Source organism: Bubalus kerabau, chromosome 4, assembly GCF_029407905.1.
Source record: "Bubalus kerabau isolate K-KA32 ecotype Philippines breed swamp buffalo chromosome 4, PCC_UOA_SB_1v2, whole genome shotgun sequence".
NCBI lineage: Eukaryota > Metazoa > Chordata > Mammalia > Artiodactyla > Bovidae > Bubalus > Bubalus kerabau.
Genome location: NC_073627.1, coordinates 127,153,468 through 127,171,631, shown reverse-complemented (window position 1 = coordinate 127,171,631; position 18,164 = coordinate 127,153,468). Strand labels below are relative to the sequence as shown.

Here is an 18,164-nt window from a genome sequence, read left to right as displayed (position 1 = left end):
TTAAGTAAAAGATAGGTGTTTTGATTGATTAATAAGAGCTATGTAAAATCCAGAATTATTACTAGTTACAATTTATTTTACTAATAAATGCAAAAATGTATAAGTATCTCATTGTTACTATAGGTTATTAAGACATTTTTATGATTCTGGGAGTAACATTTCAATCTGATTGTATAGTTTTTTTTTTAATTAATATATTCTGATACTCTCAACAAAAAATGATTTCTCTTACAGATGCTTCAAGCATGTTCTGTTCAGCACTTACCAGTACCGTATGCTGCATTTCCACCCCTTATTTCCAGTGATCCGTTTATTTTACATCCTCCCCATCTTTCTCCCCATCACCCTCCTCATTTGCCGCCTCCAAGCCAGTTTGTCCCTTTCCAAACACAGCAGTCTCGATCGGTAGGTATCTCTTCTGTCTTTAACTTTTACAGAATGTTTAGATGTAAAAGGCAGATTAATTTAGTAGATGTTTAAGTTGTTATCATTTAAAAATTGTAACTATGACACTTTCCTGGTTCTTAAAAGAACTAAGAACCCCCACACCTAGAAATATATATAAGCAATAATTGTACCTACAGTTACTTGGTTTATTAAGTTTTTCTAGTTATTTTATATGAAACTTGTCTAATCAAATTTATTCTTTTGTATCTGCAATCCTTTGGAAATTGAATCTGGAGGAAAAAAACACAGTTCTAGTTTTTCCTTTCATACGTTTCTAAAATGGGAAAATGAAAATATTATAAAAATGTTTATACTTGTTAGAATAATATTTATATTCATTTAGGCCAGTAAGTAATCCTTTGAACCTCAATTGTTTTTTTCCAAAGGGTGGTTTTATGCTGTGTTCTGATGAAAAGTAGTTGAGATACTCTGTTTGCATAGTTCAGTCTGTCCTGGAGCTGGAATATAGCTGAGAGGCATAATATTTCCAGGGGCTGGAGGGATCAGTGTGGGGAAACACACACAGGAAGAAGGCCCCATTGTTTTCTAGACAGGCCAAGTTGAACATCTGAACCATGATTAGAGGAGAATAAGGGAAAGAACATATGGAAGTGCTTTGAGTGGAAATGGCCTTGTGAATGGAGCTTGATGGTTTATCCTAACAGAGCCTGACCATGCTTTACTTAGGATTTATACACCATGCTTAGGCTCAGGAAGAGGTGAGATACGAGCTTACCTGGCTGCTTTCCTGAAAACTAGAAGCCAGTTATGACAGAAGTTTGGCTAATCTGAAAAGTTGAAACTACTCCCACAAGAAAATCTTTTATTAGAATCAGGACAGGATTCATGCCAGGATGTTCCTTAGGAAGCTTCCAGTACCTGGGAATTCAAGGTTAAAACTAAATTTAGCCATCATACAAGCATACATAACTTTCCAAAGTAACTGTTAGCAGTTACTTGTATTTGAATAATGTGTTGCTATTCTCTTAACTGTGGGAAGAAGTTAGACTAACGTTTGTTCCCAAGAGATCAGATTGAAAGCATCAGCCCCAGAATGTGTACACAGATGTTCATAGCAACATTATTCCTGATAGCCATAAGTGGAAACATTCCAGATGTCCATTAACTGATGAGTGGATAAACAAGGCATGGTATATGCATCCAGTAGATGATTATTCAACTCCAAAAAGAACAAAGTACTAATATACAGACTACAAGATGGATGAACCTTGAAACCATGCTAAGTGAAAGAAGCCAGATACAAGGGCCACATCCTGTGTGATTCCATATATATGAGATATCCAAAATAAGCAAGTATATAGAAATATAAAGTACATTAGCAGTTGTCTAGAACTTGGGAATGTCTGAGGGAAATTAGACAGTGGTGATGATTGTACAACTCTTGTGAATATACTAAAATCCACTGAATTGTACCCCTTAGCAGGGTGAATTTTATAGTATGTGAATTTTATCTCAAGCTATTTTTTTATAAAAGATTGGGGGGAGGGGGCAACATAGGCTATGTGCTTTGCAAAGCTCTGTGTGCTTTCTGAACATTGTCTTGGTGTTCAGATCACACTTCGGAAGTAGGCTGTGAACATGTCAGTTCTACAGCTGACAGTATTAAGGTTCAGATTAAGTAATTTCTATAAGAGCCACAGGGCTCATTATTTACAGCACCAAGAGTTTGTCTAATGCCAAAGCCCGTAAGCTTTCTACTATAAAATAACTGCCTGCTGTGTTCTATACTATTTAGCCCTAGTTCTCATTTACAGTATACACCATCTTTGATTTCGTCTGTTAAAAGGTTGTGTCTGAAATTGATGTAGTTCAGTGTGCCATGACTTAAGTAACTTCAACTTTCGTGTAACTGGCTTACTACATGACTTTTTGTCTTTCCTTATATCATTTTTAAGGGAAAGTTCAAATAGTGAAAGATATGTATCCTATAGTGAATAGTGGAAATGTGTAATAACATGCTTGAGAGATTTTCTTATGAAATTCAGTTAAAGGCAGTAAGATTTTACTGTAGGCTATACGTCCACATGTATGAATTTAGATTGATGTGAACATCAGGAAAGGCATGACCCAAAAGATATCTTTGGGTTTTTTGATTTTTGTTATAAAGCACAGTCTATCTATCTAAACACTGGAAGTATATTAGTTTGCTTTTTCCCCCCCTCAGCCTCTGCAAAGGATAGAAAACGAAGTGGAACTCTTAGGAGAACATCTTCCTGTGGGAGGTTTTACTTACCCTCCATCTGCCCATCCCCCGACATTACCTCCATCAGCTCCTTTGCAGTTCCTAACACATGATCCTTTGCATCAGGAGGTTTCATATGGAGTAGTAAGTTTTCATTCGTTGTTATTAATTTATTCCTCGCTTTGGTAACTAACTTGTTTTGAGTTCTGCTTCAGTATAACTCTACATGTTTTGAATTCTAAATGTATTCTTGCAGTCAGTTGGAAAATTGTGTTTAGAAGCACACCTAAGAGTATTCTTGTTTTAAACTAGTTGCTGCACCTTTGTTAACATTTAAGAAATACTAAATACCCTTGAACAATAAGTAACTTTCTAGGTTTTTAAAAAAGAAGAGACTTTATTTAACACCTTAAAAAGTTGTGGATGTGGAATGATGTTAAATTGTCTTAACATTTTTTCTCTACAGCCTTATCCTCCATTTATGCCTCGGAGGCTCACAGGACGCAGTAGATACCGATCCCAGCAGCCCATACCACCACCCCCCTACCATCCCAGCTTACTACCATATGTGTTGTAAGTTCTGTCTTATTCTTTATTGAGTTCTGAATTTTGACACCCTTGAGATACTCTTCCTTTTATGAACAATTTTATATGTCTTAGATACTTGTTTTTATTTGATGTTAAGAGGTTGGAGTGGGGGACCATTTAAGGCTGAAAGAGAAGAGCAGGGGCAGGGGTGCACCAGAAGTTAGGTAGAGAAGCTTAAATGGTTTGCCTCTTGCACAGCAGGCGTCACTCGCCACCTTCCATGGTTATCTAGCATTTAATGCTGCCACTTCTCTCAAGGGAAGCGAGAGAGAAAAGTTATATCTGTACCTTAGAAATACTCTGCTAGGATTAGGTTTGTAACAGAAACACCGTTAAACATAGTTCTTTTTATCTTTCTCGTGCAGTGAAGTCTAGAATTAGGTGATTCAGACATGGTCTGTTAGCTCCATAACTCTGAAGAATGGGTCTACCATCCTCAAAATTTTATGGTTTCCTCTGCATGATATAAGATGACTTCTCAGGCTCTGGCCATCACATCCACATTCTAGCTAGCAAAAATGAAACTGAATCTCTCTGCCTACCTGCTTCCTCTCAAGGATAATTCCTAGAGGTTGCATGTGTGACTCCTGCCGACATCCTGTTGGTTAGAATCTAGACGCATGTCTGTAAGTACTTCTAGAAAGGCTAGGGAATGTTGTTTTTATACCAGACGGCTATGTGCCTATATCATACTATTTTGAAAATTGTAGCTTTATTTTAAAATCAGATACTATAAATCTCCTAATTTTGTTCTTAAACTGATTTTATTTAAAGTCTTTTGCATGTCCATATAAATTTTAAAATCAGCAAATCAGTTTCTACTTTAAAAAAGCTGGAATTTGGTAGGGATTACATGAAATCCATAGATGAGTTTTGGAGGAGAATTGACATCTTTAACAATATTAAATCTTCTGACCTACTTATATGGTATATTTCTCTGTCTATTACCTTTTCAAATTTATCCTAGCAGTATTTTTACAGTTTTTATTTTACAGGTCTTGCACATGTTTTGTTAAATTCATCTATAATATTTCATGTTTTTTATGCTATTGCAAATGATATTCTTTTAATTCAGTTTTTAATTGTTTATTGCTAGTAAAATCAGTTTCTTTAAAGGGTTGTCGCTGATCAACACTGATTATTCTTTATCCCTGTAGCACTGGCCATGTTCTCATCCTGTTCACTGATATAATGCATTAATGTATCAGTCCTTGTGTTGGTTATTTTCACTGCAGATCAATGCTTCCAGTGCCACCTGCAGTGGGCCCAACTTTCAGCTTTGAATTGGATGTGGAAGATGGAGAAGTAGAAAATTACGAGGTTAGTAGATGAACTGTGAGTTGATTTGGAGAACTTTGTATGCATAAAAATACTGTACTACTCAACTCATTCATCTAATTAAACACTAGGTAAATCCACTGTATATTTCAAGATACAAATATATCAAAAATTATTTCAACATGTGCCACATAGTTATGATAACAAGATAGACTGGTGTTCTCTATTAGAATTACATACAATTCCTGTGAGAGAATGTAAATGAGAAAATGATGAATTATGATTGGATATTCTGAAAACATTTTGCGGCCACAGAAGTGTGAAGAGTCAGTTCCTGAAGGATGGGAAAGCTTTTTCATGCCTAAGATTGAGGCAGGGGAATGCTGGATATTCTTGAGGAAGAACATAATGTCTGGCTAAAGTGAGAGGAGAAACTGGAGATTTGATTGAAAAACTCAACTGGTTGTATTTGAGTGCCCTGTGCTTGCCCTGGTACAGAATGAACATAATTTTGAATATTGTGGGAGGAAGGAACCACTAAATATTTTGGTGTTTATCGATCAGATTGCTATCTTAAAGAGTCAGAATTAGTAGCATGAAGAAATAGATGAAGTGGTTCAGAGTTGGTGGCAAGGTAACCAGTTTTTACCAGACAGTAAATTATAAAACCATGCAAGTTGTGAACTATGAAGACTTGAAGTAGAAAAGAATACACTTTAACAGACATTTTAACACTAGAATCAACAGGATTTGATCATTGAAGGGATTATGGTAGTGTCAGGGTTGTGAGTGGGAGGGTTCCAAGAGAAGATGCTCTGCAAAAGGACTGCAGTAGCTTGTGAGGAGGGCTACCTCCAAGATGTCAGGGCAAATGGATAATACCACTTAATTTAGATGATGTTGACATTGCTATATTACTTGAGGTTTGGAGTAGAATGGACAGTTAAAGGGTTGGGAGACATATTTGGATTTGGAAATGTTGAATGTGAGTGACTGACTTTGTTTTGGTACTGCTGGCTGGCTGCTGCTTACCCCAGCCTCACTTGGTCTCTATACAGTATAAATACTGGAACAGGTTTTTTGTTATTTGTTTTTAGGTAAATGGAATCTGGGTACAGAGAGGAAAGACACACATAGTCTTACAGCATCCCTCCCCCCTTTTCAATGCATGTGGAAGAAATCAGGCCAAATGCTGTATTCTTTTGTCATTTTTAAAATGCTGTTATGTTACTTTCTGCATGTACAGTCACATTGCAGTGTCCTTTGGATTCCAGTCTCAGATTTCTTGAGAAATGGGCTATAATAATTTTATGTTTCTACACTGTTTATGCTAGTTTTGAACAGAGTAGTAAGAAAAGGAGTTGGTTATCCTTTAGGCATTCTGTACTATAATTATCATAAGTCATATTGCTGAAAGCAAGACAGCTTTCTGTTAAACAGATCATATACATATCAGTGGTAAAAACAGTGAACCCAGTAAAAGAAAAATATTTTGTGTTTGGCGTTAGAGTCTCTTTCTAAATTATATTTGGGGTGGACATGTTTACTCTTCTGCAAAGTTGTACTTTAATCCAGTCAAGAAAGTATTTGCTATTTGTGGTTTTATCATAGTATGCATGCCTCCAGTACTCCCTATTCCAGAGTACTCATCATTTTTTGAGTCTCTCCTGTACATCCTTGCTTCAGTGCCTTTACTCCCCTTGATTCTTCTTAAGAACTTTGCCCACTTCTTACACATGGCTGTCTTTCAAGACCCAACTAATGCTGCCTCTGTGAAAGGCAGTTCTGGTCTATTCCCAGGTCTGTATGAGTCTTTCTCCTTTTTGCCCTCATAGGTGTTATACAACTATGCATAATTATTATGTCCTGCCTTCAGTTGTCTTGCCTTCTGATCATGTAGATTTAAGGGCTCAATATCATTTTACTCTCCATCCAATAAGGCCTTAACATAGTAGTCAATAAATTGTATTAGTTGACCCAAGTATCCTATAGAATATAAAATAGAGGTATAAAAGATATATCACCTGTATCATAAATTTTATAGCTAATTGTAGTCAGCATCGATAAAATTTAACAAGTTACCATCTATTTAGCATTTAGAGACACTGGGGGGCATGCATGGGGAATGGGGAAAGGGTCTTTTAGGTGACCCATTTCTCCAAGTAAGGCTGTACCAGAAGTAGCAGCAGTTACCACAGCATTGATTATTGAGTCTACAGAAAGTTAAACTTATTCCTCTCGTTGTCCATCAATGTTTCTTTGTTACCTATTCTCTTAACCATGTTACATATTCTCTTAACCAGTGGTAGCCTTAAAAAAGGGGGTGGGGGGCAAGCGACCTGTACATGGCTGCCTGATTGTAGAAAGCAAACGAACAGTTAGAACTATGGAAAACCAGGAAAATGGAGGGACTAGGGTAAAATCATGGAGAAGGCAATAGCACCCCACTCCAGTACCCTTGCCTGGAAAATCCCATGGACGGAGGAGCCTGGTAGGCTGCAGTCCATGGGGTCGCGAAGAGTCGGACACGACTGAGCGACTTCACTTTCACTTTTCACTTTCATGCACCGGAGAAGGAAATGGCAACCCACTCCAGTGTTCTTGCCTGGAGAATCCCAGGGACGGGGGAGCCTGGTGGGCTGCCGTCTATGGGGTCGCACAGAGTCGGACACGACTGAAGCGACTTAGCAGCAGCAGCAGCAGGGTAAAATCAATAAACATAACAGCTACAATGTGTTGAAACTACCACCTGAGTTAAAATCCATGAGTTCATGAGTGATACTTCAAAAAAAAACAATAGAAAATAAATTCGTTGGTCTTATCCTTCCAATTCATATAAATTATGCAACTAAGTATAGTTTGATATGAGGCAGTTGATCAATATAAAAAGCATTTTACCTAATAAATAAAGAGTAATAGAATATTACAATTTTTAATGAATTAATGGATCCTAGGCAGTGTTGCATCAGTGCTAACATAAAAACAAGACATGCTGAGCCGTATGATGGAAATAGTAAAACCTTCCAAATTATAGGAAGTAGAGACCACCTGATCTGCCTCTTGAGAAACCTATATGCAGGTCAGGAAGCAACAGTTAGAACTGGACATGGAACAACAGACTGGTTCCAAATAGGAAAAGGAGTACATCAAGGCTGTATATTGTCACCCTGCTTATTTAACTTATATGCAGTGTACATCATGAGAAACGCTGGACTGGAAGAAACACAAGTTGGAATCAAGATTGCAGGGAGAAATATCAATAACCTTAGATATGCAGATGATACCACCCTTATGGCAGAAAGTGAAGAGGAACTAAAAAGCCTCTTGATGAAAGTGAAAGTGGAGAGTGAAAAGGTTGGCTTAAAGCACAACATTCAGAAAACGAAGATCATGGCATCCATTCCCATCACTTCATGGGAAATAGATGGGGAAACAGTGTCAGTCTTTATTTTTTTAAAGACGCTTACTCCTTGGAAAGAAAGTTATGACCAACCTAGATAGCATATTCAAAAGCAGAGATATTACTTTGCCAACAAAGGTTCGTCTAGTCAAGGCTATGGTTTTTCCTGTGGTCACGTATGGATGTGAGAGTTGGACTGTGAAGAAGGCTGAGCGCCGAAGAATTGATGCTTTTGAACTGTGGTGTTGGAGAAGACTCTTGAGAGTCCCTTGGACTGCAAGGAGATCCAACCAGTCCATTCTGAAGAAGATCAGTCCTGGGATTTCTTTGGAAGGAATGATGCTAAAGCTGAAACTCCAGTACTTTGGCCACCTCATGTGAAGAGTTGACTCATTGGAAAAGACTCTGATGCTGGGAGGGATTGGGGGCAGGGGGAGAAGGGGACAACAGAGGATGAGATGGCTGGATGGCATCACTGACTCGATGGACATGAGTCTGGGTGAACTCCGGGAGTTGGTGATGGACAGGGAGGCCTGGCGTGCTGCGATTCATGGGGTCGCAAAGAGTTGTACATGACTGAGTGACTGAACTGAACTGAACTGAGAGGGGACAAGGAATGTATTAAACCACAGGAATCAGTGTGGGGAGGTTCAGTCAGCAAAATTCAGACTGGGAACTTCTACAGGCGGTTGACTTGGTTTCTTTAACAAATAGAAGAGTAAAAATAGATGAGACATCAGGCAGTGGTAACATGGTTTATTTGGATCCTAATTTGAACAAACTATTGCAAAGAGTATTGAAAATAATTGAAACAATCAAAGATATTTAACATTAAGGAATTACTAGTTTGGAGAGTGTAATGATGTTCTGTTGTTATATTTTAAATAGTCTTTTAGTTTTTAAAGTGCTGGTGGTTCTCAACCTGGGGATAGTTTTATCCCTTAAAAGGTGTTTAGCAAAGTCTAGAGATAACTTTTGTATAGACCAACACACATGGGCTAAGTTGCTTCAGTCATATCTGACTCTCTGCGATCCTCCTCGCCAGGCTCCTCAGTCCATGGGATTCTCCAGGCAAGAATACTAGAGTGGATTGCCATTCCCTTCTCCAGGGGATCTTCCACATCCAGGGATTGAATCCGCGGCTCCTGCGGCCCCTGCGTTGCAGGCAGATTCTTCAGTGCTGAGCCACTGCAGATATTGTAGAGACCAGGGTTACTGCTAAACATCCTGCAGTGCGTAGGACAACCCCCCACAACAAAACTTGACCCAAGCCTCAAGTGTCCAAAATGCCGAGGTTGACGGACTGCCTTAAACATAAAAGCAGAACTATCTTACCAGTGAAATACCATGTTTTAGGTTTCTTTCAAAATAATGTGGATGTAGGAGTGGACAGTGAAAAATGAAATAAAATTAGCCATGAACTGTTGAGCCTGGGTAATGGGCATATGGAAGTAATTTCTTTATACTCTTTTTCTACTTTAGTATATATTTAAAATTTTTCCATAATAAAACTAGTTTTAAAAAATATATATGTTGGAATATAAAATTCAGAGAAGGATATGCAGATACGTCTTTCTTTCCCTCTATAGGCCCTGTTAAACCTAGCAGAGCGACTGGGAGAGGCCAAGCCTCGAGGACTGACTAAAGCAGATATTGAACAACTTCCTTCTTACCGGTTCAATCCTAACAACCACCAGTCAGAACAGACTTTGTAAGTACATTTTTCTGACATCTTTCTGTATTAAATTTACTTTTCCACCTTCATGAAATAAAAGTGTGAAAGTCAAAGATAACTTGATGAAGGTAAGTAATGACCGTTTTCATAGTCTAGGCTTGTGCTGTCCAATAAGATAGCTGTTAAAGTTAAAATTTTTAGTTGCACTAGACAGTGATGCTGTATCAAAACATACAGGTATATGGCATTTCTATCACCTGAGAAGGTTCTAGACAGTGCTGTTCTGGATTTTTATGAGCCTAGAAATCTTAGGGTTTTTAACTCTAGAATGTTTTATATTAAATCGAAAAGTCTCATTCCTGTAAAATTTGAGGGGTTTACCTAAAGATTCTGCTTATTATAACATCTTTCTTAATAGCAACTCTACTGAGATATAGTTCACATTTAAAGTGTACAATCCAGTGGTTTTTAAGTATATTAATGAGAGTTTTGCAACCATCATCACAGTCAAATTGATACCATTTTCATCACCCCCAGTAGAAATACCTTATCAATTAATGGCCACTCCCCATTGCTCCCCAACCCTTCAAAGCCCTGACTCAGCCCCTGTCTAATTTACTTTTATCTCCATAGATTGGCCTGTTCTGGACATTTCATATAAATGGAACCAATATAACATATGGGGTCTTTTGGGTCTGGCTTCCTTGATTTAGCATAATGTTTTCAAGGACCACCGTATTGTAGCTTGTATCATTTCATTCCTAATAGGCCACACCATTTTACATTCCCACCAGCAGTGTACAGAAGTTTCCTTTTCTCCCCATCCTCACCAGTGCTTGTTTTTATCTGTCTTTTGATTCTAGCAGCCCTAGTGGGAATGAAGTGTTACCTCTTGAGGTTTTGGCTTTCATTTTCCAGCTGGGCTAGTGATGTTGAGCTCTTACTATGCTTACTGGCCATTTATGTATCTTCTTTGGAGAAATGTGTATTCATATTCTTTGTTTTTTAATTGGGTTGCTTTTGAGTTGTAGGAGTTATGTATATTTTATATATATAGGTCCTTGTAAGACACATGATTTTCAAAAATATCTTTAATTCTATGAGTGAGTTGTCTTTTCACTTTAGATTTATAAAGCATCTTTAGTACCCCCCTTTATTTTAAAGGATAAAGTTCAATTTATCTGCCTTTTTTGGTTGTTGTTTCTTATACTTTTGATATCATGCTTAAGAAACCATTGCCTATTTGAATGCAGAGTTCCAAAGAATAGCAAGGAGAGATAAGAAAGCCTTCCTCAGCAATCAATGCAAAGAAATAGAGGAAAACAGTAGAATGGGAAAGACTAGAGATCTTATCAAGAAGGGAAAGACTAGAGATCTCGTCAAGAAAATTAGAGATACCAAGGGAACATTTCATGCAAAGATGGGCTCAATAAAGGACAGAAATGGTAGGGACCTAACAGAAGCAGAAGATATTAAGAAGAGGTGGCAAGAATACACAGAAGAGCTGTACAAAAATGATCTTCACGACCCAGATAATCACAGTGGTGTGATCACTGACCTAGAGCCACACATCCTGGAATGTGAAGTCAAGTGGGTCTTAGGAAGCATCGCTACGAACAAAGCTAGTGGAGGTGATGGAATTCCAGTTGAGCTATTTCAAATCTTAAAAGAAGATGGTGTGAAAGTGCTGCACTCAATATGCCAGCAAATTTGGAAAACTCAGTAGTGGCCACAGGACTGGAAAAGGTCAGTTTTCATTCCAATCCCAAAGAAAGGCAATGCCAAAGAATGCTCAATCTACTGCACAGTTGCACTCATCTCACATGCTAGTAAAGTAATGCTCAAAATTCTCCAAGCCAGGCTTCAACAGTACATGAACCGTGAACTTCCAGATGTTCAAGCTGGATTTAGAAAAGGCAGAGGAACCAGAGATCAAATGGCCAACATCCGTTGGATCATTGAAAAAGCAAGAGAGTTCCAGAAAACCATTTACTTCTGCTTTATTGACTACACGAAAACCTTTGACTGTGTGGATCACAACAAACTGTGTAAAATTCTTCAAGAGATGAGACTACCAGACCACCTGACCTGTCTCCTGAGAAGTGTGTATGCAGGTCAGGAAGCAACAGTTAGAACTGGACATGGAACAACAGACTGATTCCAAATCAGGAAAGGAGTATGTCAAGGCCGTATATTGTCACCCTGCTTATTTAACTTCTATGCAGAGTACATCTTGAGAAATGCTGGGCTGGATGAAGCACAAGCTGGAATCAAGATTGCCAGGAGAAATATCAATAACCCCAGATATGCTGATGACACCACCCTTACGGCAGAAAGTGAAGAAGAACTAAAAAGCCTCTTGATGAAAGTGAAAGAGGAGAGTGAAAAAGTTGGCTTAAAGCTCAACATTCAGAAAACTGAGATCTTGTTATCTGGTCCCATCACTTCCTGGCAAATAGATGGGGAAACAGTGGAAACAGTGAGGGACTTTATTTTGGGGGCCTCCAAAATCACTGCAGATGGTGACTGCAGCCATGAAATTAAAAGACGCTTGCTCCTTGGAAGAAAAGTTATGACCAACCTAGAAAGCTTATTAAAAAGCAGAGACATTACTTTGCCAACAAAGGTCCGTCTAGTCAAAGCTATGGTTTTTCCAGGAGTCATGTATGGATGTCAAAGTTGACCATAAAGAAGGCTGAGCACCGAAGAAGTGATGCTTTTGAACTGTGATGTTGGAGAAGACTCTTTAGAGTCCCTTGGACAGCAAGCAGATCCAGCTAGTCCATCCTCAAGGAAATCAGTCCTGAATATTCATTGGAAGAACTGATGCTGAAGCTGAAACTCCAATACTTTGGCCAGCTGATGTAAAGAACTGACTCATTTGAAAAGACCCTGATGCTGCAAAAGATTGAAGGCAGGAGGAGAAGGGGTCGACAGAAGATGAGATGGTTGGATGGCATCACCGACTCAATGGGCATGAGTTTGAGTAAACTCCGGGAGTTGGTGATGGACAGGGAGACCTGGTGTGCTGCAGTCCATGAGGTCACAAAGAGTTGGACATGACTGAGTGACTACTGAACTGAACTGCCTATTCCAAGGTCATGAAGATCTACACTTGTATTTTCTTTAAGAGTTTAATAGTTTTTAGCTCTTATATTTAGGTTTTTCATTTTTTAGTTAATTTCATATATTGTGTGAGGTAGGAGTCCAACTACATTCTTTTGCATATGAATGTCCAGCTGTTTCAACACTGTTGAATATAATAGTATCTTCAGTATTAAGGCTGGCTTGGATGTTAAACCAGAAATTTTCTTGTTGATCTCTCACTAAGCAAAACAAAGCACTCTTACTAAATGTCTTAACATCATGCTTTTTTAAGGGTATTTGATAGATTATTTTAGTTTTAAAATTTACATGGTATTTTGATAAGAGATAGTAAATGGCTTTATGGTTTCGATAGTTGTAACAAAATAGAAACTACTTGGTTTTATGGTTAAACAATCTTTCTGGTTTATTCCAGGTGTGTAGTATGCATGTGTGATTTTGAGTCAAGGCAGCTACTTAGAGTTTTACCCTGTAACCATGAGTTCCATGCCAAGTGTGTCGACAAATGGCTTAAGGTAAAATGATGGCATCTGAAAAGAATGACATTAAATTTTCTCTTACTGACCATAGTCCATGGTTTGGTGGAGGTTGATTAAATTGAAACACAGCTTTCATAATTCTGACCATTTTCTCCTTTGTGTATATGGGAGGGAAAATTCCAAAGACACAAATTCTGGTAGTATGCCAGGGTGAAATTATTTCAGGGACTTCTTATTTTCTTCTTCTTTTTTAATAGTAGGATAAAGGGACTTCGCTGGCAGTCCAGGCTTAAAGTCTGCCTTCCAGTGCAGGGGTCGCAGGATCAAGCCCTGGTTGGACAGCTAAACACATGCTGTGGGGTGTAGCCCCCCCAATTTTTTTTAATAGTAGGATGAAAATGTGATACGGTAAAATAATTTAAGTCAACTTTAGGGTTGGTTTGTTTTAGATTATTCTGAATAGGAGATGATAATACTGGCTTAGATAACTTGAAAATTGGAGAGGAAGACAGATGAGTTAAAATAGAATCAGTCTTCCATGTGAGCACAGATTAAGGGTACCCAGTTTTGTCCAAACTGAATCCTAAAGGTAAAGAATCTAAGCTTTTTAGAAAACGGAACTTATTATATATGCATAGCCCTGACATGTGAGAACAGGATGACCAAAAAAGCATGGGTTCTGTGTGGCTGATGGCTAGAGTGTGAGGGAGAGTAGCGAGAGAAGGGGATTCAGAGTTAAAACCAGGAGTCAGCTTTTTGCAAAGTCACTGTGAAGTGTGCGAGAGTTTGGACTGGATCCTGAAAGTATGTTTTAGAAAGATCACGGCCACTCCTTGAAGAAGGTAATAGAGGAGGTTGATGAAATAAGGATGTACTGGGCAAGATGGAGAACAAATAGTAGAAGCTGGATGAAAAGAGTACTTGACTCGAGAGCTATCATAATATATAAATGAGAGCATTTGATAAAAAATGCTTTGTAGAACATAAGAGAGCAGGTGTTGCTTATGTTTCTGATTTTAGCAGCACAACGAATGGTAATGCCATTTGTTGAGATGGAGTTTTAATTTTAAGCCAGTTATTACATTTGGCTGAAGTGGTGATGGATAGTCTTGTCTATGTTAAAACAAACCAAATAAAGAATTATTCATAGGCTATTATTGTTTTAGAGGTTTATGGAGTATTTTTAAGAGATTAAATGATTGTACTTTCTTAAAGGAACAGAGAATGTAAAAACTATGTAGAAAGTAAAAATAGTTCTGTTGCTTTTAATATGTTTCACAGTGTAAGTCAAAATTCAGACAAGTGCTCTCTTTTTTTGTTTTAGGCAAATCGTACTTGCCCAATCTGCCGAGCTGATGCTTCAGAAGTGCATCGGGATTCAGAATGACCAACCTAAGAGCACAAATTTAGTTTGGGTGTTCCTCATCACATGTATATACGGACTATCCATTGAACTTAATCTGTGTGGCTTCCAGCCCTCCCTTTACCAAAAGGGTCAATGGACCTTTCTTTGCACTGTGTGACTTAATCAACTATAAAAGCTTACAATTAGTCTTCACAATTATGGGATTGTTATACTAACCGTGTGATTGGAACTCCAAAGACTTTTTCTTTAGCTTAATTTTGTGTGTGCACTAACATTCCCTGGTTTTTGTGTGATCATTCCGAGTGTTGCTGCAAGATTACAGTGGACGTGATCTTTTAGCATGTGCTTTCATTAAAAGTGGTAGCTCCAGATGATATAGCAATCTACCTTATATAGAGCCTTCAGAAACTGTGAGTGGCAATGAGTGCAGCGTATGACTGTTGATGGTAAATGTATCTGTGTGTGTGAGAGAGAGAATGTGTGAAACTACTTGTGTGAGGGCATGGTAGCTAACGTGTGTATGAGATCCTATATACCAGCATGTACCAAGAATGTGTGTGTAGTTTTAATTATGCTGCAATGTATAATCTGGTGTGTTATTTAAACAGCACTAGTACTGTACACTGGTTTCCCCCTTGTGTTTGCTGTTGCACACTGATTGCTAAGGGTGCATCAACGATAAGCATTGAATACTCCATCCCCTTCCCTCCCAGTGAATGGAATGAGAAAAGCCTTCTTCCTTTGCTTCAGGCAGCTGTCACCTTCTCTTTGTTGGTGGTCCCAACTGGGTCACTTAAGGAAAAAGTGTAATAGATTCTCACTCCATGAACCTGAAATTTTGATTTTTGTCGTGCAAAAGAAATTTTTAAATCTCTAACTTGCTGTTTCCAAAAAGAAGGTGCAATATCATACATCATCAGTTAGCAATATTAGCATTTCAATCAGTGATTTGAATGTTGATACTCTCTTGGTTTTCCTTTACATTTTCAGTAAGCTTCTTAGCCAGACGTGCTTGTGATTTTTTTTTTTTTTTCTTTTAATGTTTAGGTTTGTAGTCTATTCTGAAGATATTTGAGTAATATATTTCTAAGAATACCACTGGTCCCATGAAGTCTCACCTCCTCTACTTCCACCAGAAAAAAATCTGTTAACTCAGCTTGACTTCTGATATGTTATTTGTTCAAGCTCCCATAGGCAACAAAATTGTTTTAAGAAGACTATGTTTCTGTTCTGCCAAGCTCCAATTCTGAAAGTTGTCTAGTTCTTCTCCCCTCAGTAAGCGTGCTTCTCATTGAAATCCTCATTTCCAGGATGGATCAAGCGCTGTGACAGCTCGAGTTCCTTAGACCTGGTGTGCTTGGATGTTTTATCACGTTTCTTTTTTGTTGAATGAGAAAAAAATTAATATAACAGGTGTCCAGAATACTTGCAGTATAAATGAAGATTTGATTTTTGTATAAAAAATAATGCTGTAAAACAGGAATTGACCTGCATTTAGTTGCTCTGAAAAGAATACATAGCTGTGTGGGTTTCTTTGTTTTTTTAATAGGTTCCTTGAGCATAATTCAGATTGTTTGAAGTCATTTTTGTAGCAATGTTTGAATTCCCCTCTCATTCTTGTAGTGTCGTCACCGTTGTCTGCCTCTTCGTGCAGTTGATGCCCTTGTTCTGGTTGCAGTGGCACAGGCTGCAGCTCTCCAGTCAGGACTGGGATGACTTGCTGCCACCCTCAGCTTTCGTTTGGCTCTGTGTCCGTTTTCTACTCAGACAGTGTTAACTACTTGTTACTGCCATGCTACTTGCCTTCCCTTGAAGACTATAAGCTCATCACAGCTTAGAGTTCAGTAAAGTCAATTCACACAGAAGCACAATTTTGCCCTTTTCCAGACACTGTTGCCTCTATCTAGTCCTACAAGTAGGATTTTGCATACTTTGTTTGCCCCTGTATTTGTCAGTGCATCAGAAATACATCTAAACAGTGGTGAAATGCACATGTTACTTTTAAATCATTAGAGTATTCCCTACCTGTTCCTAATGAATAAAGTGTGTTCAAGACCAAAATTACTGGCGTAATAATCAACTACATTACAAATCACGTATAGTTTAATCTTTATTTTTTTTAATTAAAAAATCATGTTTAAAATGGCAAAAGCCCATCTTATACATAGACTCTTTTATATAGCTGCAAAAAATTTATATCTGTACAGATCTAACATAACATTACTACACTCAGTATTCATTTTATTGAAGCATGCAAGTAAAGCACTTTTTCTAATTTATATAGATACTTAATTAACAAGGCACACTGTACTAATGACTAGGAAAAGTAGCTCTTTCTTCCCTCTCTGGGATGATGAATTCTTGTCATACTACCCCTTTTCCATTAAATTTTTGAGAGGCCGTTGGCAATTTAGGAGGCAGCAGGGTCTATTTTGGTAAAATCCAGAATTGTTGCACTCTTGTGGCTGATCTCTCTTTGGGAATGTCTTTTCTTCGCATGGGGCTCTTAGAGATGTGTGCAGATTTGCTTATTAAGTAGTTAGTGTGTGTTAGGAGCGTACATGCATGTGTTCCAAACCAGCTCAACCTAGCCACATTTAGCAACCGTGTGGCTAGCAGAAGAGAAAGAACAGTTGATTTGTACCCAGCTGCTGACTCCTTAGGTGATGCACCAGGTAGCAGGCAGATGTTGGTTTCTTGCCACCTTCCCCTTTCCTCCTAAAACAATATTGGCTTTACCACCTTAACTCTGCTGTGTTTTTTTGTTTTCCTTTGCATGAAATACCACCTTTGTTTGTTTTTAGCACCCCCTCTTCCCCAAAAAGAAAAAAAAAAACAAGGCCTCCAGGTATCAAGATCTCATTAGGATTTTCTGTCCTGAATTTTTTCAAGCAAAATCTAGAAAATGTGAAAGCCTATTTAGATTTTATACACTCTGAAATGTGATTTGTTAAGATTCTTATATTTGGGCCTCTTAAAATATTTTAAATGAGATCTACCAACTCACTTACGAGAATATTTTTCACAGATATCTTTAGGCCTTTATTAGAAAGCTATTTTCCCCCTGTTGGTACATTTGGTTACCTCATTTTGCTATTTGTTTCAGATTATGGAAAGCTCACAGGGGTGTATTTTGGAATCATTTGCTGAGTCATTTCCTCAAATCATACTCCATTGTATCAGTTAACATATAGTTTTAAATGTACGTATTATAAATATCTGTAACCAAATCATTTGAAGGCTTGATAAATTTTTAACAAAGTTTGTACATTTTTTATGAAAGTTACTAGTAATGCTTTACTAAGTAGTGCAATGAATTTTTATTTTTAATCCCTGTGCCCAATTTTGGAGTTGAGAGGGTTGTTGGTAATAAATGTATGATGTACACTTAAAACATTGGGTTGTGTTTGGTGTTACTGTGTTAGGTAGGGAAGGGTAGGGGTCATGTGTGTTTGGAGGGAGGGATGTAGGGGACTTCAGCAGGAAAATAGAGCTCTTGAGCTCCGAGCAGCCAAACTTAACTTTGAGGCAGTAATTCAGATTTTGTTTCTGTGTTTGTGTAAACAACTTAGAAACATAAAACCAACTTGCTTTATAACTCATGTGGCAGATATTTATATCTT

General features: G+C 38.0%; 1 protein-coding gene across 7 annotated transcripts in view; it reads left to right on the top strand.

Annotated features, from left to right (window-relative positions):
- Window positions 1–17,935, top strand: part of RNF38 (ring finger protein 38) — a 121,161-nt gene extending 103,226 nt beyond the window's left edge. For all 7 annotated transcript variants that reach the window (XM_055578538.1, XM_055578537.1, XM_055578540.1 and 4 more), the window contains 7 exons: window positions 235–405; window positions 2,633–2,794; window positions 3,117–3,223; window positions 4,474–4,558; window positions 9,506–9,627; window positions 13,112–13,211; window positions 14,500–17,935. In XM_055578538.1, the coding sequence (XP_055434513.1) occupies window positions 235–405; window positions 2,633–2,794; window positions 3,117–3,223; window positions 4,474–4,558; window positions 9,506–9,627; window positions 13,112–13,211; window positions 14,500–14,562 (810 nt within the window). In that variant the 3' untranslated portion in view covers window positions 14,563–17,935. The remainder of the gene's footprint in view (window positions 1–234; window positions 406–2,632; window positions 2,795–3,116; window positions 3,224–4,473; window positions 4,559–9,505; window positions 9,628–13,111; window positions 13,212–14,499) is intronic.
- The last annotated feature ends 229 nt before the right edge of the window (window positions 17,936–18,164 follow it).